This window comes from Chionomys nivalis, chromosome 15 (assembly GCF_950005125.1).
Source record: "Chionomys nivalis chromosome 15, mChiNiv1.1, whole genome shotgun sequence".
In the NCBI taxonomy this organism is placed as follows: Eukaryota; Metazoa; Chordata; class Mammalia; order Rodentia; family Cricetidae; genus Chionomys; species Chionomys nivalis.
This window is the reverse complement of record NC_080100.1, coordinates 33,441,079-33,463,304: the sequence shown is the minus strand read 5'-3', so window position 1 is coordinate 33,463,304 and position 22,226 is coordinate 33,441,079. Positions and strand designations below refer to the sequence as shown.

At 45.8% G+C, this 22,226-nt stretch overlaps 1 protein-coding gene across 1 annotated transcript in view; it reads left to right on the top strand.

Annotated features, from left to right (window-relative positions):
• The first annotated feature begins 2,123 nt into the window (after positions 1 to 2,123).
• LOC130887611 (chondroitin sulfate proteoglycan 4-like) overlaps positions 2,124 to 22,226 on the top strand; it is a 57,487-nt gene continuing 37,384 nt past the window's right edge. The window contains exons 1-4 of the mRNA XM_057790137.1: positions 2,124 to 2,202; positions 11,537 to 11,700; positions 12,409 to 15,972; positions 17,703 to 18,173. Coding sequence (XP_057646120.1) covers positions 2,124 to 2,202; positions 11,537 to 11,700; positions 12,409 to 15,972; positions 17,703 to 18,173 — 4,278 coding nt within the window. The remainder of the gene's footprint in view (positions 2,203 to 11,536; positions 11,701 to 12,408; positions 15,973 to 17,702; positions 18,174 to 22,226) is intronic.

Below are 22,226 nucleotides of genomic sequence, written 5' to 3'. Positions count from 1 at the left end.
CTCAGGCAGCAGTAAAGAAGAGTGAACCACCGGGCCTTGACTGAGCTTCTGAAACATCAAAGCCCACTCCCACACTGACACACTTCCTCCAACAAGGTCACACCTCCTAATAGTGTCCCTCTCTATCATAACACTGATAAAGTGCATATTTGTTTAGGAGAGAGGACACAAAGGACCTGGATGTGGATGAATACAGAGAGGCCCCCTGCCCAGGAAGTCTGTTAGATGTCTGATGTTCGTCTCAGGGCTTACAAATGTCTTGCTGACGGCTTGGATCTCAAGGATTTCCCGCTACATCCTACTACAGCTCCCCAACTCACGTGCTGACGACTTAGTCCATAGCTAGTTGTGCTATTTACATTGGGTCTTAAGGGATTACTCCATGGATCCATTCCTGGCTGAATGGGTTCTTAGAAAGTGGGCCTAGCTGAAGGAAGTAGGTTAGTGGGAGTGTCTTTGAAGGTGTATTTTATCCTCAGACAGTTCTCTTGTGCTTTCTGTTTCCTGCCTGCCGTGAGCAGAACAGCTTTCTCAGGCCTTGCCCTTCTGCCGTTGTTTCCGCTTTACCTCAGGCCGAAAATCAGCAGAATCAACCGACCATGGCCCGAAACCTCTGAAGTCAAGAGCCAAATCAGCCTTCCTCCTTTAAGTTACCAATGTCTGTTGTGTTTGGGCTCCAGTTGACAGGCTGCTTTTGGTTACAAGTTTGGAGCCTAACACCAGGTAGATTCAGCTAAAAGGGGACTTGAATGGTTTATGCAAAACAGTCCAGCAAGGATTATGGTGCACTGGTTGCAGGGATGAATGGAGATGGCAGATCCCAATGCCAGGCAAAGAGCAACAAACCTTTTCTATGTCTCGTCTCCTTTTTGTGCACTAGCTTATTTGAAAAGTCTGCGATCAAAGCTACCCATAGCTTCTCTACCTCCCCTCGGGTGAGTCGCTGGCTGTCTTCGTCCCTGCTTCCAGTAGAACTCTTCAGATGACCAATGATTGCCCTACTCGGGTCAAGAGCACCCACCCCAACCCGTCAAGTGACAAAGGCGTGGTCTTAGAAGCGGGTGCCAACTCCTATTTCCCCACACATGGTGGGGCAGACAATATAATGCAGCTGTCCTAAAGGAAGGCGGGGCTCCCAGGATCACGGAAGGCCTCTGTGGACAAAGCAGATTTTCTTAGAAGGGGAACAGTGGCCTGACAGACATTCTGTTGCACAAAAGGTCAAAATGTGATTCAATGCTTAAAAAGCACTTTATGACAGAATTAAAAAGGGGAACGAAAGGGAAATGAAGTCATCGTTGGTTTTATTAGGAACAAAGCAAGACTAACATTGACTGTGCTCGCAGTCGGAGAACTGGCGTTTTGACAACTCCCAGCGTAACTGTAGCCCAGGGAAGCTGGTTCTGCCGAGCCCTGAAAATGTTCTGATCCAAAGGGCACTACTTGTATGGAGCGTCTCCTCACTGTGGTTTATAATCATGGCTCCCAAGGTAGGAAATGACAGGGGCCACATATCAACTCTTACACCTTAATTATTCTGACAGGTAGTTGCTACAAAAATTCAAAGATTAAACACAGGGACCAAGCTTTAAACGAAACAAAACTAAGGCTCCCATTTGCAAAGAAATGTCTAGGCTACCATCTCTCCTGCCATTCCTGCTCATCCAACAAATATTCACAAATGTCTACACAGATGGCTGGCTTTATTAAGGCCGAGAAAAACGAGCCACTTGTCCTTCTGAGATGTGCTGTGGTCAGAGGAACCGGTTCTTTCAAGGCCAGCTTAGGTCCTTCCCTGCTATTTCTCCCCGAGCCTGTTGCCCAGAGCTCTCTCTCTTCCATTCAGGCACACAGAGCTCCAGATCTACAAGCAGGGAAGGGGGCCACCGCCTCCCTGTCCCCTCTGTCGCCTGCATGGCCTTGGAGCCCACACCCTAGTCCTCTCCGATTTCACCAAGGCCGCCCACCCGCGCTGACCCGCGCAACAGCTGCAGGTAGCAGAAGTGCCCCGCCCCGTCGGGCTCCGCGGCTGGGGACACCGCCCCTCTCCAGGCTCTGGGGCGCGCGGCGGGCAGTGGCCCGCGCAGGTAGAGCTCGGCGCGGCCCCGAGACGGCGCGGCGGGATGGGGCGGCCCGGGGTCTGCCGCCTCGTGCTGCTCGCCGCTTGCCTGGAGCTCTGCGGGCCGCGCGGGGCGCTCGGAGGTACGCGCCCCAACTTCCCTTCCCCACCCGGGGTGGGCCAAGCCAAGCTGCGCTCCGCGGAGGGGGTGGGAGGCCGGGTTGGGGCGCAGGCCGGGGAGGAGGCTGGGCGAGCGGGGCGAGCGGCCCTCCGGACCCCAGGAGCACTCAGGCCCGCTGTCCTCAAGCTGGTCGTAGAGGGAAGACGCAGAGTGGCTCTGCGCACTAGCTTCGCGGCGGTCGAGCACTTGCAACTCCCAGCCTGGGCCTGCGCCCCACCTCCTCCCCGCTAACTCCAGGAGTTTTAAGGTCGGCCATCTGACCAGCAGAATGGCCGACTCCTGCGGGCGGCCCTGGCTGGTCCTTTTTAGTTCGGCCGGGGAGCTATTTGGTTTCACGTGACCTGCGAGGCGTTGGGGATTCTTCAGTTCATTTAGGATATTCTTTGACCCCCCTGGCTCCTTGTCCCTTTAGTCCCACCTTAGAGGGCCTTAGCTTTTCTGAGCCCAAATACTTAGTGTTTTCTTTTTCCATGGCGTTTTGCCTACCTTCCAGATTACTGACCACGTGGTTCTTTAAACTTGCATGATTGCGCCCTAGTTCCTGGGTCTTCCCACCTTCAATCCAACAAAAGCCTTCCAGTAATTCCAAATCACAAGCATTGCATGTCTGTAGTATTTTCTATAAGATTCTAAAGTCTTAAATTCATTTTCAGGGTGGCCATGGCCAAACAGCATTGCCGCAGGTGATCGTTGGTGATAATGTCATTTTAGAGTGACGCTCCAGGGGCCATCTAGGTTCTGGAAGGCGCCTCACCCTCCTGCTTGTTCAGGTGGTGAGGAGGCTGCTTAGAAAAGCTGTGCACCTTCATGGCCTTCCTTCTTATTTTTGCAGGCTTTCCTGCCCCTTCTGGTTCCTTTCTGTGGGTGTGGCAAAGGGCCGAGGTCTGGAGCCGCAGTAACTGTGACTGAAGGGGCAGGTATAAGTTGAGGAGGAGGGAGTCTCCAAAGGGCAGAATGGCCTTTGACGACCCAGATGGTGTCAGACAGGGAGCCAGTAACAATGTGGGGGCAACGAGAAGCTCCTAGCTTGGCAGTCTGTTGGGTGTGGGCTTCAGACCCATGGGCTTTCTTCCATTCTCAGTTACTCTGCATGGTTGCTTCTTTGAGTCTTGGCTTTGCCTCTGTACATTTACTGTAGTAATAACGTCCTCAGAGAGGCTTAACCAAACACTGGCTTAGCAGACTGAGAATGTTCAATAAACACTCATTTTCAGCTTTCCATATTCATTATTCCCCCTTCCTTCTCTTCCTTGCAGTTAACGTGGCTAGGAGACAATAGGTTGATAGGTCAGGTGTGTGACTAAAGAATCCCACAACATGGACTTTAACATGTGTGTTTTTCATCCATGGCCCCCACAGCATGACAGGTATTGTAGGCCTAAACCTTGCCAAAATCTACTCTGTGATGCTTGGAAGAGTATTTTATTATTATTCTTTTATTTTTTGGTATAGGGGTTGTAGGGAGAATAGGAGGCCCCGAACTCCACCATGTCCAGGACCCCAGAGCCTCAGATTCACACAGGACAGGCAAAGCCTTCCTCTGGTCCATGTATGGATGTTGATAATATGTGTAGAAAATGTTCACTGCAGCCCCACCCCACCCCCAGTTTTGGCCTACAGAGACTGCTGCTGAGATGAGCTGAACTTGTCTCCTTAATCCGGATGGGTACCACAAACCCAGCTTCCTTGTTTATCTGTATGTAGTAATAATAACACTCTCTCTCTCTCTCTCTCTCTCTCTCTCTCTTTCTGTTCAACCCCATATAATAAATACATTGAGCTTCTAGGTCAGACAATCTGACCCCAGCGTTCTTTCTGTGTGTCGTTCTGTCTGTGTTTCTTCCTTCCCTTCCCTCCCCAGTCAGATCCAAGTCCTTACAGACGTGCATGGATGTGGCTATGGGTGTTTTACCTTCATATGTGTCTGTTTCCACACACATGTGCCTGGTGTTGGAAGAGACCAGAAGAGGGGATTGGATACCCTGGAACTGGAGTTCCAGATGGTTCCGTGGCACTGTGTGGATTCTGGGAATTGAACCCAGGTCTTCTGGAAGATCAGTTCTTGCTTGTAACTGCCAAGCCGTTCCTCCAGTCCTGAGAATATTTTCCTGAGTTACCACATGTGTAATTTGAATTCATTCCCCTCCTTGTCTCCTTAAATAATTCAGGGTGCTTCCTTGAACAACTGAATCACCCAAAGAGAGCTATGTTCTTAGTCTTGAAGGGTGCAGGGTAATGGATAGGTCAGCCTGACAAGTCACCACAGCAGAAACCACCTTTGTTTGCCAGTGGAAATTGTCCAGTAAAAGTACTTTTAGTGCGGGTGCCTTATGCGTTCTGTTTGTGAACCACACTATTGCCCATTGCCCACACTGGAAGATAAGAAGAGATTGTGCATTGCAACTAAGTGCATATTATCACTTTTATTTTTGGTATTTCGAATTTTGACCACTTTCTTGTCAATGTTGCTTTGGCATCCCAACAAGGCTGAGTGGGCACTTGTTCCAGAAGGAAAGTGCCAGACTGACCTGTAGCTCCTCGTTGCTGCTCTTTTCATTGTTTTTAATTTATCTTTACCCGTGAGTTGTTGGGAGAATTTTTAAACATCTTGTATTAATTATTCTGCTATGTGAAAACACCCCAAGGCTGGATTTGTTGTAAAGGAAAGAGGTTTCTGTAGCTCCTGACTTTGGTGCTGGCTCTGGTGAGGGAACCATGGCAGTGGAGTTTATGGCGAGGGGAAGCCAGAGAATGTCCAGGGTGGGGCTTGTCTGGCATTTAGAACACTTCTCTCCAGAGAGCTGGCAAGGGTTCCCCGAAAACTGGCCCAGTCTCTCCTGTGAATGATGCCTTACATGACCTGATGGTCTTCCACTAGTTGCCACCTTTTAAAGGGGTTCCGTTACCTCTTTTGGCATGGTAGAGACAAGGTGCCCAACTCTTACAGTTGAGATGCAGACCACATCCAAACCAAGGCACATTTGGCCTTGTTTGTTTGTCTTGAGGATGTGCTTACTTGCAGTGAGATAATGCAATTGTTGAACCTAGCTAATCAGGCAAGCCTGCCTGTGGTGCAAGTGAATCCCAGGAGAGGAGAGGAGCACCAGCCCACTTCCCATACTGTAGAGTTCCCTGTTTGCATTCGGAAGGCAAGAGGTAGACGGCCATTTCACATGCCAATGGAGACAGAATTTCAACCATGTTGAAACAAATGAAGTTCTTTGTTGTTGTCGTTATTGCTTTGGTTTTTAGATGGCGACTACCTCAGACGTCCTCATATATTCTTTCGACTCTGCAGGAAATATCCTGGCAGTCCTTTTCCGACTGGAGTCTCAGAACTGGGCGCACAGATTCAGATTCTTATCGCAGCTGGTGTGAGAGCAGCTGGCACATGGCACAAGGTGCTGGCTCCTCACAGTTGAAACACCTAACGCCTGACCACGAGTGCACAAGAAACAGATAAGGGTCATAGAATTCCTGCAAGGGCTTTAGAAGGCAGGTGCCTTGGGAGAGGAGCTAGAGAGAACCTGGGGGAGGCTCATCTCTTAGGCACTGTCACTCTAGGGAGGATGCCTGGGTCCAGCACGGACGATGCATGTCTGGGGTGGAAGCTGGGCAGCAGAAAACCGTATGCAGAGCGTGCAAGGCTGGGCACAGGCTCTGTGGTACAACAGAGGGAAGGAAGCTCAACTAGGGCAGGCAGCATCAAGACTACATCACTCACTTATTCAGCAGAGACTGTTTGCATCAGAGGCTGCAGGAACTGTAGCTCCCAGAGTGGTGCCAGACATGGGAATCCTTCATTGAGAGGCAGTAAGGGTGGAGTAACTGCTGGTTTGACTTGGTAGCCTGAGGACCTAAGCCAGAACAATTGCATGAGGGCTAGTTTTTGGGTGGATTGGAGAGTTGAGAGCCTAGTGGGTTATGGTTTGCAAAGAGCCAGAGGGCTGTAAATGGCTTGACCTACATCACCCTGGACACTGAAGATGTTTTAGTGTGCCTGAACCTCCTGCCCTCTGCTCTCTGTCTTTGTCCAACAGCATCAGCTGCACAGTTATCACAGGGGCCTGATGCCAGAGCTGCCCTTCACAGCTCACTGGACAAATAGTAAACCTCCTGCCGTGCAGCCACAGAGCAGATTTTAGTTCATTGATTTCCTGCTCGGATTTAAATTGAATGGAGCAGAGTTTGTGTTAGTCTGCCCGGAGGTTGCCTAGGGAACATAGCATGTTTCTGCTAAGTTATTGCTTGCTTGTAAGTTTTCTTTTCTCTTTTTTTTTCTTCATGAGTGTGATGTTTTATTCCAGTGCAGGGCTCTTCTTAGAACTTTGTCTTAGGCTTTTGTATGATGCCAGGGAACATTTTTTTTTCTTCCCAATTTCAATTGGAGATTGAAATTTTGGGCAGAAACTTTAAAGACAAATTTCTGTACCCATGATGCTTATGGAACTTATTTCTAAGCACAGCAGTGTGCTAAAAGACAGGATGTAACATTAAAAGATACTAAAATTATAAAAAAGTAATTCTAATTTCAATGATATCTAATAGACCCGGAGTATTTTTCTAAATACTTCTTTAATTAATTTATAGCATAGAGCCACCAGATCCTTTTCTTCAAAAGGCAGAACTCCTGTCTCTGTAACTGAAAGCTACCTAATGCTTTCCGTTGTTCCCAGAACCTTCTTAACAGGCCCACGAACGAGGAACCTTCTGCTTGCCAATGTGGTAAGTCATCTCTTTGCTCCCCAAGCTTGTATGCACATCAACAGCTCAAAGCACAGAGTCTTCTCATCCCAGATTGCCACCCCAGGAAGTTGCAACCAAACCCCAAATCTGGAGTTGATTAGGATTGCCTTCAGGCATCTCCCTCTCCCTCCCGCAAGGACCCTACTCTTTAATCTCTCTGGAGCTCACTCACTTCTCATCCCTTTCTGGGAACCCCTTCGAGCCGTTTCAGTACTGTCGCCGTCTGAGTTACGGTCTGATTGTGTATTTCCCTATCGATTCCTTTCTGATGCCCTTTCAACAGAGTCCTGATTTCCAGGCAGTCATTTATTAAGTAGTCTAACGTGCACTGGACATAGTTCTGTGCATTGAGAGTTAGGTGGTGTTCTGACTGACTAGATTTTGATGTCCAGATCTTAACATTCCATTTGGGGTGACATGTTCTTGGGGCCAGATAACAACCACTAACACAGATTTTTTTTTTTTTAAAGTAGAGATTTGTAAAGGCCATTAAAGGAGCAGCCAGTCACTCCTGTTGTAAAGGTACTTTAAAAGGTGAGCGAAGACCCTCCCTATGGAGGAGGCAGCTGCAAGTTGCTGCAGGCTCAACTGTACCTGTCCCGTTCATCATGTTCTGAGCCAGACAGGACCTTCAATCCCTTGTGCTGTCCATTCTCTTCTTTGTTTTCTCCCTCTGTTCCTCCTCCTGTTCTATCTTGAACGGAACCGGAAACCCCCCACCCATGTCCTTTAGCCAGACTGAGTGAGTCAACTGTGGTCTAATTAATAAAAACTGTGATTGCTTGATTAGCTGTAGTGGTTTGAATGTGAGATGCCCCACTTCCCCCCACCGGCTCATGTGTTCAAACCCTTGGTCCCCCACTGGCGATGCTGTTTGGGAAAGTCATGGACACTATAGGAGGGGGAGCCTCTCTGGGGGGAGTGTGCCACATGGGACAGGCCTTGAGACTTACTGGCCTGGCCTCACTTTTCACTCTCTGTGTTCTGAGTGTGGATGTAGTGTGACCAGCTAGCTTCCTGCTCCTGCCGCCACAGTGTCCTCGCTTGCTGCTATGTCTTCCTTGTCAGGAACTGTAAGAAAAATTATCCCCCCTTCTCCTTTAGGTTGCTTTCCTCAGGGTATTTTCATCATAGCTACAGGAAAGCAAGATAGCAACAGTCTCTTGTGTGTACCTTTGAGTCTTCAGTACCACAGAAAATCCTTGGGCTCCTTTGTGGACCCAGGAAAGACACACTTTGCTTTGATTGCTCCCTCCCCTAGTCCCTAGCTCACCCAAGCCAGCTCCCATCCTACCAACTCCACCACTTCAGGACCCTCTTCTTTCTGGGAACCTTTTTACTCTGATAGGTAGCCAGCTGTTAGATGAAGTCTTTACCATCTTCTCTTGACGATACTTGGCACATGCTAAGCACTCAGTAAATAGTAAGTCAAATCCAAACCCAACCCAAAACAACACAAAAACCAAAATCCAACAACAACAACAACAAAAAACCTAGGAACACTTTGGAAAAACAAGTTAGAGTCAATTGTGAGGTAAATATGATGACTGAAAACTGTCCCACGGGAGAAATCACAGGCCAATATAAATATTTGCCTCCCAGGAGTACTGTGGTTTAGTTACCTTCTTACCAAACACAGTTGGCATTGTGCATTTTGCCCCTTATTTCAGCGCAGGACAGCACACAGTGTCTTCGGCTTTCTGGTCAACCTGATTAGATACTGCAATCACGTCCTCACCTTCACCAGAGCTCAGATCCCTTTCCCTCCAGGAACTGACCGCACTTGCTTTCCTGTTTATTCTTATTGTTATTCCGAGATGTGTATTGGGACCCGGGAGGATGGGGTCAACCTGGAGGTAACTGAGGGCATCAGTGGCTTCAGACCGTCCAGCCAGAAGTTTTAAACCCACTTCCTGGTTTTTTTCCTCTGGAGGCGATGGAATTTTCTGGCTGCCAGCCGGAACTGGAATTGACTAGTGCCAGAGAGGTGAAACGTGGGAAAATATAAGGATATTGTTTACAAATGTTATTTAGTCATCTCAGCAGTAGGTCAGTAGATCTTATGATTTCGAAAACATTTCCTGGCTTTGAACACTTAACAATACAATCTCCAGGCCTGTCAGAAATTGGGAAGTTGGCAGGGGGTGGGAGGGGGATTCAGGAGAATAAACTCAGCTGACTGGGAGGTTAGTGACTGCTTGCTTCACCTTAATGACTTTAGCTCTATATTCTAGTACTGAGTTTACTTATTAATATATTGATTGACTTTTTGAATGTATTTTTATCAGTTATGTTTGTTTTAATACAGTATATACTGATCAATTCCAGCCCCCTTTATCCTCCTTCTTCCCAGCTCCTAGTTATCTCTTTCCTACATTAAGGATTCAAAAAAAAAAAGAAAAAAAAAAAAAAGAAAAAGAAGATTTCCACATATGAGAGAGAACATGTTTGCATATTTCACTAACCTAATGTTCCCTGTTTCTACCCATTTTGCTGTAACTAATCTTATGGCTGACTAATAATGCATTATATATCTAAATATTATCTCTGTCTGTCCAACATCAATGTACCATGTATCAGCCATCCACAGTTTATCTAATTTCATTTATCCATTTGTCTGCTGCTGAGTTTTCCTAGCTGCTGTGACTGGCTCTGTAGGAAACATGGACGTGTATGTAATTCATCCCTTGCTTTCCTTTCATCCCTTGGATATTTTCTCAGAATGGGAAGGCTGGGTTCTATAGTGGCTCTATTAACTAACTATTTTGAGGAATCTCCATATTGATTGTCCTAATTTACATTTCTTAACAGTGCACAAACATTCCTTTACTTCTGCATATACTTAGCAGAATTTCTTATTGCTTCAGTAGTCATCATTCTAATTGGGGGTAAGATGATATCCTAGCTTTGAACTGAATTTTCCGAGTCACAAATCACATCAAACAGTTTTCATGCATCTCTTGGCCATTTGTCTTTCTTCTTTGAGAAGTGTTTGTTCAGATCATTAATAGGAATTTGTTTCTTTTGCTCTTGAGACTCTGCGCTCCTGTGTATTTGGATTCCAGTCCCTTGCCAGGTGAGTAGTTGGCAAACATCTTCTCCCACCCTTCACGTTGTCCCTTCTGTGTCGGTTGTTTCGTTGGCTGTGCAGGACGTTTTTATTCTGAAGAAACACAGTCTTTGCTGTTTGCTATGCGATGTTAGAGTCCTTGCTATCTTTATCAATGAGATATTTTAGGTATTTTCTTCTTTATTTTCTTCTAGTAATTTGAGACTTTTCAGGTCTTATGTTTAGGACTTGGATAATTCTGAGTTGATTTTTGTACAAGGGGTCAAGTTTCATCATCCAGTTTTTCCAGTGCTGTCTCTCCAGTGTATGTTTTTGATGCCGTTATTGAGAATCGACTTGTTTCTGGAACGCCTGCTATTCCCCCTGGTCTTTATGTCTGTTTGTTTGTATACCTGTGCCTGATGTTTGGTTACCATGGCCCTGCAGTATGCCTTGAAATCAGGTATTGTGATTCTTCAAACCTTTTTTTTTTTTTTTTAAAAAAACTATTTGGGGTCTTTGGTGCTTAATATAAAATTAGGATACTCTGTAAAGAGTATCATAGACATTTTGGTAAAGACTGCCTTGAATCTGTAAATCATTAGGATACAATATAGATTTTTTAAATAATATGATTTATTTCAATTCATGAACATGAGATGCCTTTCTTTTCTGTGTGTGTCTTTGATTTCTTTCTAATTTTCCTTTTATTTCCTTGAATAAGTTTATTTCTAGGTGTTTTATTTTATTTTTGTGTATCTTAAAAAAAACCCTTTTGCTTCACTGATTTTTAATCCATTTTTAGACCCTGTCTTGTTTATTTCTTCTCAGATATTTGATATTTCTTTCCTTTGGCTTACTTAGGGTTTGATTTGCTCCTAGGTGCTTGAGATGTATCATTAGGTCGCATGTTTAAAATTTTTCGTTTATTTTGAAACACACTTCCTCTGCTTTTACTGTGTCCCATGTGTTCCATATGTTTTGGTAGATTATTTTTATTTATGCTTTTTTGAATTTCTCTTTGAAATCTATTGACAGTGACACTCGTCCTAATTGTCCTTTTGGTCGAGGGTGGTTCGGCATCAAGTCCCTTCCAGAGTCTACTTTTTAAGGCCACTTTAGTGCTAGTTAGTTTCCATGGGAAGCTAAATCTGAGATGGAACTTGACATACAAGAATTTTATTAGGGGGAATCAACCTTGGCAGAAGGCAAGGGAGCAGACTTAGATAACGAATTTGAGTTGCTCTTTGGTGTTAGCGAAAGCCTTGGCTGCTCCTTTGGTTGGTTCTAATGAAGAGGGACCCCTTAAGTCTGCCCTGAGTGAGGGAAGAGAATGCTGTGTCTTGATCCATCATGCCGGGTCTGTGGGCCACCCTAGACAGCAGGGGTGGCCTTTGGCAAAGCAGCTTTCTTCAGCAGGGTCAGCCCATGACGAGGAAGAGAATATGAAGCATAGCCGTTGTGTAGCAAATTTACTGACCTGGGTTTTTCTTCCCTGTAGCATCCTTTTATGGCGAAAGCTACGTGGGGCTCAGCATCACGGAAGTCTTCTCTGGACTGTCGCTTCAGTTGAGATTTCAAACTAGCAAGCCACAAGGCTTACTTTTTCTTGCAGCTGGGAAAATTGACTATTGCCTAATAGAGCTTCTGTCGGGAATATTACAGGTATTTATTTTAATCTTTAAAATAAATAAGAATTCAGTTACTGGAGAACACAAACCCACAGAAAAATAGAACAAAACATTTTTCATTAGAATAAAGTGATATACTATTTAGTTAGGGTGGGATTGTCTCAGATGTTTCCAGTGTATCCTAAATATTCTGACTTTGAACTTTTCCACTTCAATATATAATCCATAACTATAGAAGGTTTTCATGTCAATTCACTCTCACTCTCTTCCCCTTCCTCCCCTCTCTCCCTCCCTTATTCTCTCACCCCCTTTCCCTCTCTTTCTCCTTTCTCTTGCAAAAATAAAATACCAGAGGCTGGGTAGTGTAGGTAACTCATAAAGGAAATAGACAGTAGATTCGTTTTGGGCTGTGTAGGAGGATGATGGTAGAGTCTGCTTGGTTTCTGGTGAAGGCGTCATGGTGGAAGGGAAGAAGCGAGAGGCAAGCCTGCTTTGTAACACCTCTACCCCCTCTTGGGCCACCAGTCCATTTCCCTGAGAGACCTCACAGCGCATTAACCCCTCTTTACAACCTAATCGCTTCTTTGAGGCATCAGCAGCTCTCAGCACTGCTGAGCTGGGGATTTAGGTCTCACCAGGAGTTTTAGTGGGGTCGATCCATAGCAACCCCATGCCTCCAGTATAACTCTGTGAGAGGAACAGCTTGGTGAGGTTCATTAATTATGATTCTTGTCTCTCTTAGGTGAAAATAAACTTGGGTACGGGTGAACAGCTTCTCCTTTCTGAGCAAAGAGTTCGTGTGGACAATTTGGCGTGGCATTCGGTGGAACTGTACTATGGCAAGGATAAGGTTCTCTTGGTTATTGACAAGCAGTACGAGACGACTGGCCAGCGGGATGGAGGGATGCCGAGCTTCACATTTCACCATGGAGTCTATGTAGGAGGCCGTGGGGGACTCAGCGTCCCTTACCTGGACAGAAAGACTCCCAACTTCCGAGGATGCATAGAGGGCGTGGTGTTTAACCAGAGGGAGGTCCTTACTTCCCTTAGGTCTTTCCCTGGCTTCAAGAAGGTTCATGAGGTGTCGCTGGGATGTAACGATGAGTTTTTTGCTGGGAAGAATGAAGCTATTAGCTTTTTCAGTTCTAGGTCCTATGTCGCCTTTCCAGAATGGAGGGTACAGGGGGATGGGACACTGAGATTTGCCGTGCGAACCGGAACCCAACAAGCCTTGCTTTTATTTCAGTCAGGTAGAGGAAGAGACTTTGTTGCCTTGGCAATACACGAGGGTCTCCTGAAGGCTCGTGTGGGAAAGGGAGAAACAAAAACTCAGCTTTCATCGCCCCGCTTGGTTAGTGACAACAAGTGGCACGTTGTTCAACTCAGGGTCACGAGGAGGCGTCTGGACCTCACGGTAGACGAGCAAGGGGTAAGGGCCACGCTGCCTCTGCAAAACCAAGCGTTTGTATCTGAAGGGCCCCTGTTCGTGGGAGGCCTGAATCACCGGATGTGGGAAGCAGTGCGGCCTTTAGAACTTGTGTCTGTGCCTGGGAAATCTGCTCGGGGCATCGCTCTGAAAGGATGCCTGAGAGGCTTGGAAGCAAACTTGGAAGTGAGAGCTTTAAGGGACGCAGTGGTTTCCAAAGACGTTTCTGCTGGGTGCACAAGTGAGGGCGTCCACGATCCAGATCCTCCCGGGACAGCAGCGCAAGACCTGCCTCAGCCAGAGCCAGCCCATTCCACTGCGCTTCCCAGTGCCAGCTCTCTTCCGGAAAACGGAAGTGGCGGTTTTTTGGTTTTGAGTAAGTTGGAAGTCCAAGAAGGTGGACAGGCCGTACTGGGACAAAAGCATATAAAAGTGAATGTGGACTTTCTGGATCTGGGTATCAACCATTCTCAGATACTATTTAAAATACAGGAAATGCCAGCTCATGGTTTCCTTCAAATAGATGTTCGGCATGCACCAGAAATGGAGAGGACTTTTACTATGTTAGATCTGACGCATGGGAAAGTATGGTATGTCCACGATGGCTCGGAAGAGCCTGCAGATTCCTTTACATTTTCGGTTTTTTCTAGTAACGAGAAGGCGATGCCATCCCAGCTGCAGGATCCCGTTTCGCATGTTCTTAATATTGTAGTCATTCCAGTGAACGACCCCCCACTCCTTAAGCTCCCAGAGGGACACTTGCTTCTCTTCGAGAACTCTAAGAAACAGTTGACTCCCGGTGTGGTACAAGTATCAGACCCTGACACTGATTCGAGGAATCTCAGGTTTTCCATTCTTAGCGACTTCAACGTGGATGCTGGGTTTTTAGAAAGTGCCAACGACCCTGGCAGAGCCATACATAGTTTTACACAGATGGATTTACAAGCTGGCAACATTTTCTACGTGCACAAGGGTCATCGAAACTCTCGGATTGTCCTGAGAGCGACTGATGGTGAGCTGGTTAGCAATACTGTGGTGTTACGGGTCATGGCTGTTCCTTGGGACTTTGAGGTGGTAGTTACAACTGGCGTGGTGGTCCCACAGGGTGGTACGGTTCTTATCACGCAGAGCGACTTGTCGGTGAAGGTGAATGGCGAACCGCATGAGACGGACACCCGCTATGATGTCACTCGTCCACCTCAGTTTGGCCAAATTCAGCATCGGGTATCCAATGGGGAATGGAAACAAGTTAGTACCTTTTCCCAACGTTCCATTGACCAGAATCGGATCCGATACTATAGTTCATTCAAAGAACTGCAGCGAGAAAATGCAACAGATCACTTTAAATTTAAAGCTAACGTAGAAGGAAGAGTAAGCGAGGAACTCCTGTTTCCTGTGACTGTTCAGTGGCCGAAATTGACACTTCTGAAAAATGTTCCTCTAGAGATTAGCAACGCAAGCAAGAAAGTATTGGACTCTGACCATCTGCAGGCTGGAACAGAGAGCATGGAAGTAGCTGAGAGGGAACTCTATTTCAAATTACTGATCCCACCCAAGAAAGGAAGCTTGCTACTTGGCAATGAAGTTCTTCAAAGAAGTTCAATTTTCAGTCAGAAAAATATTACAGACTCTAAGGTAAGCTATGAACCTCAGGGGAGGTTCAGGGAAGACTCACAGGACATGTTTACTTTCTCAGTTATTGTAAAACACATAGAAACAAAAGATTATACTTTCAGGATAAACCTTAAAGCAGATAAGACGCATATTATTTTAACAAACACTGGACTATTTGTAAAAGAAGGAGAATGGACATTAATCTCAAAATCAGAACTCTTGGTTCAAACATTGGACAATCATGTCTTCCAATATGAAGTCACCAAGAGTCCTCAGCATGGGGAACTGAAATTGACCAGCTCTTCCGCTTCTCTGGGAAGTGACAGTGGCATCAGTGGGTTCACAGAGGAAGACATAGTGGGTGGAAGGCTGATGTATGTTCATGATGACTCTGAGACCCAGTGTGATGAATTCGTTGTGCTGGCCTCTGCCACAGATCTGGGCCAACAGGGAGGTGTCAAAAATCTTGACTCCGAACACGTGTCTACAGAAATCAAAGTCAGCATTTCTGTTGAGTTGAAGAATGATGAGAAGCCGGTGCGTGTGGTGGATAAGGTCTTTCACGTTGTGCGGGATAGCCAGCGCTTACTGACATTAGCAGACCTCTGCTTCCGTGACCCTGATGTAGATTTTGATGATGGGCAGTTGCTCTACACTCGGCGTGGCATACCAAATGGAGATTTGGTGAAAGTCGATGACCCGTCTCAAAAGCTGTACCAGTTCAGGCAAGAGGACCTCCAGGAAGGGCGTGTGCTCTTCAGGCACCATGGTCCGGACTCTGCCCGATTCCTGCTGTTTGTGACAGATGGTGTCCACCACACGTCATCCCTCTTCGAGGTCAGTGTGTCAGAGGCCTATGTCCACATAGTCAACAACACAGGGCTGCTTGTGTCCAGAGGGAGAGACAGCTGCGTCACAACAGCCAACCTGAGCATCACCACGAACCAAGATGTCAGAACAGACCGTGAGTTTGAATTCCACATCTCGCAACCCCCCAAACATGGCAGAATCCTGGTCAACAATTCTGAGTTGCACTCATTTTCCCAACATGACCTGAAGCAGGGACACGTGATTTATAGGCACAATGGCGATGGGAACTTAGATACGTTTAACTTGACAGCAAAAGTTAAAGATGCCTACTTAGACGTGAGCATTTGTGTCCAAGTGTCCTTGGAAAGTCACCCACATTACACTCAGTTTCTGCACGGCAGCAGCCTTACGGTTGAAGAAGGAAAAGCAGTAAAACTGAGCAGTGGAAAGCTCCAGGTATGTGTCACCCAAAACACTGGGTGTTTTTATTGGCTTAGACTCGAGGGGACTAATAATCTGTTTGCTTCTGAGAATACCCTCTCTGTTTCTCTCTGTCTCTCTTTCTGTCTCTCTCTGTCCCTCTCCGTGTGTGTGTGTGTGTGTGTGTATGTGTGTGTGTTTCATGGTACTGGGAGTAGCTCTAATGTATGTGTATGTACAATTTTTTTTTTATTTGAGATAGGGTTTCTCTGTAGCTTTGGAGCTTATCCTGGAACTAGCTCTTGTAGACCAGGCTGGCCTCGAACTCACAGAGATCTGCCTGCCTCTGCCTCCTGAGTGCTGGGATTAAAGGCGTGCACTGCCACCACCGGGTGGGTGTATGCACCCTTAATATACATACTATGCCAGTGCCAGTGAGATGAAAAGTTAGCAGGTTTGGAATTTGATTCCACCAATTTTCCCTCGCTTGGAAATGAAATCTGCACAATGTTCAGTCTTATTTTAAAGCCGTGTTTATATACACGTTCATGTATGTGCCCATGCTTACTGCAGTGTGAACCTAGGACTAAGGGAGGGAAGTATGTGTTATGGCAAATAAGGAGCTTTTCATTTTTGTTTGTTGCTAACAGCTGTACTAGCATCATTTCATTTGATATGGGCTAGTCTATGATGGGAGGAAGAGGTGATTTAACAGACATAAAAGGGATTCCCCAAACATCTTAGGGCACCATTGCACAGTCTCTTTCTTTATTTCTGGATGTGGCCCTGTTTAGTTTCCCTAAACTGGTGGATAAAACTGATCTAGACCAGTGGAGCTGTACCAGGGTGAGAGCAGAGCCACGAAGTTCCTAGTAGGCACAGCCCTACCTATGGATCAGTTTGGCCTGGCTCTTGTTTTTAGGGTCGTCTCCTATAGGGTGCAGGCTGGGAAAGCTGTGTTTTTAACAGTTGGACAGACATGCAGGCTGCTCCAGCTCTGCCTTCAGGATGCAGACCAGCTTCCCAAGAGTAACCTGTCATATCAGAGATGAGCGGGAGCTGGAATCAAGTTGGTAAATAATGAAACTTGACTAAGGGAAGAGAAGGCACTAACTAGCGGTTCACATTTTTTTTTTCAAACTTAGAGAGTTAATACGTCTCACCACGAGGGGGCATGCTCCCTCTTGTGACTTAATCTGCTGCAAAGACAGTTTCTAAATGGACTTCGCTGAATCAATAAAATGAAAATGCACAGGAAATGCTGAGCTAGAGAAAGTAGAACTAAACAGGGAAAAGGCTTTCTTCCCCCTCTATGGTCATGCAATTTTAGTGATGCAACTCTTCTTCCTGAAACCATCCTTGCTTCCTTCTCCTCATAATTCCCCCACCACGGTGCTGGGGATCAAATCCATGGCTTTGCACGTCCTGGATGCTAGGCAAGCCTCCAGCCCTCCCCTTATAACATTTAGTTCTTTTGCCTTAACTTTAAAAATATTCAGGGTGGTTTTCTGCTGTGTGCAAATGCTTCATAGTTACACAAGTGCTGTTGACCATTTATTCATTTGTTTGTTTGTTTGTGACCAGGGCTGAGATTCCAAATATTGGCATAATCAGCATGGCCCCAGGTCAGACCTGGTCTTGAGCTGTGTAATAATGCGGATTGTAACTTAGGCCATTTGTCAAAGTGAAACCGTTTGGTTCATTGACAGCTTTGGCGCTTCTGGTTCTTCATGTGCTTTTCTTCTTGTGTTGTGTTTGTGAACAAGGTTGGGACTGAAGATGAGATCCCTCCAGAGACAGAATTTGTAGTCAGGACTCCACCAATGCATGGATACCTCCAAAAATCTATTGCAGAAGATGGCAGCGTGGGTACAAACAGGAAGTCCACCCTGAGCTTCACCTGGCAGGATATTGATGACGGCAATATCCTTTATGTACAGACAGCTCCCGGCCAACAAAAGGATCAGTTCACCCTAGATGTGAGCCGGGACTCCCCCTTTGTAAGGAGGGTAGAGATGCGTTTGGATATCATCCCTAAGTGGATCCCCCTGGAGGTACAGAATCTCACGGTTCAGGAAGGGGGTTCCAAAGCACTTCTATCAGACCACCTCAGAATTCCAAGCAAGTATTTTGAGAATCTTGACTGTGAATTTGTTCTCCTCGAGCCACCAAAGCACGGTTATGTTCAAAGTTCCAATTTTCCAAGAATAAAACTAATGAAATTTTCCAGGAAACAGGTAATAAATCACAGTTAATATATTTGAGTATGTTGTTCCGGCACGGGGGGAGGGATTGGAATTGACTCTTTATCATTTAGACTCACAGACTTCAGGGTGATGGGACCTTGGGGTCCAGCTTCCCACAGGATGCTAGAAGCCTGTCTGTAGTGTCCCCATAGGGATGGGGTTAACACTGTCTGAACATCTTCAGTGATGGCGTATTTACTACGTCCTGAGATGGGTCTTGTAGTTTAAAAACATTCAACATTTTTTTTCACTGACATGAATTTGGAAGCTTCTCTTAGATCCTGGTTCTGCTGAAAATACGAGGTGAGAGGCCTTATTCCCACAAGGAGACATCACTGTGCCCCTCACACACTCTAAACATCACTGCGCCCCTCACACACTCTAAACATCACCGCGCCCCTCACACACTCTAAACATCACCGTGCCCCTCACACACTCTAAACATCACCGCGCCTCTCACATACTCTAAACATCACTGTGCCCCTCACACACTCTAAACATCACTGTGCCCCTCACACACTCTAAACATCATCGCACCCCTCACACACTCTAAACATTTGAGAGAAAGATGGTCAGAGGTCTTCGATTTTTTTTTCTCTCCCAGTCTTCTGAGTTTTGACTGTACACCAGGAACTGACTCTGCCATCCTTACTAATGCCCACTTCTACAAGAGTACCCTGTCCCTATTGATACCAGGAACACTCAGCTACTTCACCTTTGGTGAACGTTTTCCGTCCATGAATCCCTTCATCCATTCACCAGATATTTTACAAAGAACATACTATATGCCAAACATGGGGCCACAGGTGTCTAGGGCGGCTCAGTCCTGGCAGTCAGTAAGCTGGATACAATGGCTCATCTGGCATCCAGATTTTGAAAGCAGATGAAATAACCAAAGTCATCTCAAGGTTGCTATCAGGTTTCTCTGCTTTGGTTATTATTATTATTATTAAACTGTGTTTTCTTACAGGAGTAAATTAATGACTTCTACCAATGTTTATTATTTTTTCAATTTTGAAAATTGCCCTGCAGCTCTTCCTTAGAAACCCCGAGCAATACAAACTCTTTAGATTGGAAACCACAAACAACCCCCTACACACCACCACATTTGCCTGGCTTTGCCTCTCCAGCTAACAACACATGTATGTTGCTTCATTTTGCCTCTAAGAATGCCAAGTTGGAGTCTGAAGAGTTGGTTCAACAGTTAAAAGCAGTGATTGCTCTGGCAGAGGAACCCAGGTTGAGTGCCCAGCGGCCACATGGTGGCTCACAACTTCTGTAAACCTGGTTGTAAGGGATTTGGCATGGCTAACAGGCATGCAAGTTGTGCCCAGACATACATACAGGCAAAACACCCAAACATAAAAGTAAATAAAAATGTGAAAATCTAAGTTATGGGATTCCTAATGGATTTAAATCCACTTACTAAAGGTGTGCTCTGTTTTAGTTGCTATGTGTTGCTGTGGTAACTGAAACGTAGTTCTTGCCTCAGGAGGTGCCATGGAGGAGCCAGATGCTTCATCTCTAATTGGGATGCTCTCTTGTCTCTCATATTCTGTTTCCACGGTCGTGTTGTAGGAGTACAGAGCTGGCATATCCAATTCTAACTGAAGAGCAAAGCGAAGACTGTAACTCTTTGTGAGGGGACCATGGTCAATCTAGACTTTGAGGAGTTAGATAAAGAGCACAGAAGTAACAGATTAGGAACCCAAAAAAGGCAGTACAAGTTAAAGGAGCAGTATAGCCAAGAATGTGGGGGTCTGAGAGATGAGGGGCCATCTGGGGAGGTGTACCCACAGGCTGAGAAGGGGGCAGAGGGTACTTGGGGCTACATTTGGAGGGTTCCGGCCTCTGCCCATAGGAGGTGTAGTCTGCATCTACTGTCAAGGAGGCTAGAGTACCTAGGTATCATTAGGAAGCCATGAAGAAACAGGATGCAGAGGCTAGGAGAGCATTTTCTCCTTCTGACCCAGGGAAGAGGACTATTCTCATCTTCTCAATCATGGCATCCAGGAAACCTATCAATAGTGACCTTCTGCTTTGCTGTAAGCTGAATCAAATACTTTTACCTCATGTATTCTGAGTTGCCTGTTGAAATCTGTGTGGAGACATACTTGTCTCCTGGGGCATTTGTGTTTTCATGCAGCCTGTTCATAGACATATGACATATGTTCATAGACATATGACAAAGTCACATGTCCCTATTCATCAGGTGATTCCTTACACTGTCTCTTTATATGTAACCCCCGTGGTCTCTAGGTTTTGAGATATTGTCATTTTCACTTAAAGTAACTCTGATCCTATGTGTGGTCTTCAGTGTCTTAGTGGAGAGACCCTGGCTTTGTTTGCTCAGTAAGAAGTGTGTGAATGTCTTGGATCAGGGCTTCCGGAGCTAGGTGATGAGGACAGCATGACGAATTAACCAGGCAGTAACCCTGTCCTTGTGGAGCTTCTCCCCATGTGGGGGAACAGGGAGGCAGAGACAGGAAAAGTGTGAAAGGCAGCATGTTGAGTGAAGATTATTAGTAATATAGGAAAAATAAATAAACCAGAAAAGAGAGCTAGAAAAGGCTGGGGCCTTCATCTGATCGGAAGATATATAAATTTGGATTTCAAAGGATAGGAAGAGGCAGCTTTCAGCCAAATATTATTAAATGGTACGCAATTTTGGGACCTTTCTTAGCTCCCAGCTAAATATTATGAAGTGCTATGCAATTTTGGGACAAACTGCTCATTAAAGGGTGTGTGATTTGGGGGAGGGATATATCTCTCCAGGAAAGTGTCCTGGCAGTGAGCACTATCAATAGAGTGCTTTCATTTCTGAGATCTCTCATCTTGTGATGAGTCCCTCTCACTGGTTGTGCCTGAGTAGCCTAACAGCGTATTCTAGGAATCCGAGGTTGGGCCTCTTTTACCCACAGAATTCCAGAATCTCTCATAGCACCTGTGGCCATGATTTTCCCTTGAGGGGACTGAACTTTCCACCCCCATCAGAAACACCCCTGTAAGATCAAAAAGCTTTGCTCAAAGGAAGTGTGCGCTACAGGAATGGGCTCAGTTGAACCGCTCAAATTTTTGGCTAAATTTTGTCAAAACAAATATAGCCCCTAGAGACCTGTTCGGAATTTCAACAACTCCTTTGGGTCGTTGGAAGTTCTTACCATTGTGTTTTGGTAGCAGACTCAGTGAAGCTAAATTCCCCTCTAGCTTGAACGCAATCTGGTGCAGAACTGTAATCTTCCGTGTTTCCAGCGGTCAAGTCTAAGAGAGGGGAAAGGACTCTGATAAGGCTTTTGGTTTCTACAAATCAAAGAGGAATAACTTAACCATCCAGTGACAACTTCAGAACTGAAATTAAAAAGATGGAGTCTAACAGGGAATAAAAGTAAATATTACATTTGCTTTTTTACTGTGAAAGAGATCTTCTGTGGTAGAATGATTTGATTGTAATGTATTCTGCCATAGTCTGTCTACAGGAGATGTAGATTAACTTAAGAGATACATGATTTATTATGAAAGTGAGGGGCTCAGGATTAGAAGGTAGCAGGTTGTCCTAGTTACATTTCTATTGCTATGATAAAATACCCCCCCAAATACCCCAAAAAAAGTGATTTAGGGAGAAGGGGCTGATTTCTGCCTACAGTTCCAGGGGAGTCACAGTGGCAGGAACTTGCATCCCATCTGTAATCAAGAGCAGAGAGAAACAAATACATGCATGCTGCTTGCTCGTTTGCCTTTGTTCAGCTCTATTTCTTGACTCTTAAATAGGTCAGGACCCCTTGCTTAGGGAATGGCGCCACCCACAGTAGGCTGGGTCTTCCTACATCAATGGCTTTAATTGAGTCACCACCGCCCCCCACCCCCACCCATGGAGACAGTCCTTAGTTGAGCTGTTCTTTTTGGTGAGTCCGGATTGTCTCAAGTTGACAATTAAAACTCACCATCACACATAACCTCAGACACAGAAAATGGTTAAGGAAACAGCGCCTCCTTAGCTCAGAAAATGTGTGAGGAACTTTATAGTTTCCCTGATCCATGTGTTTC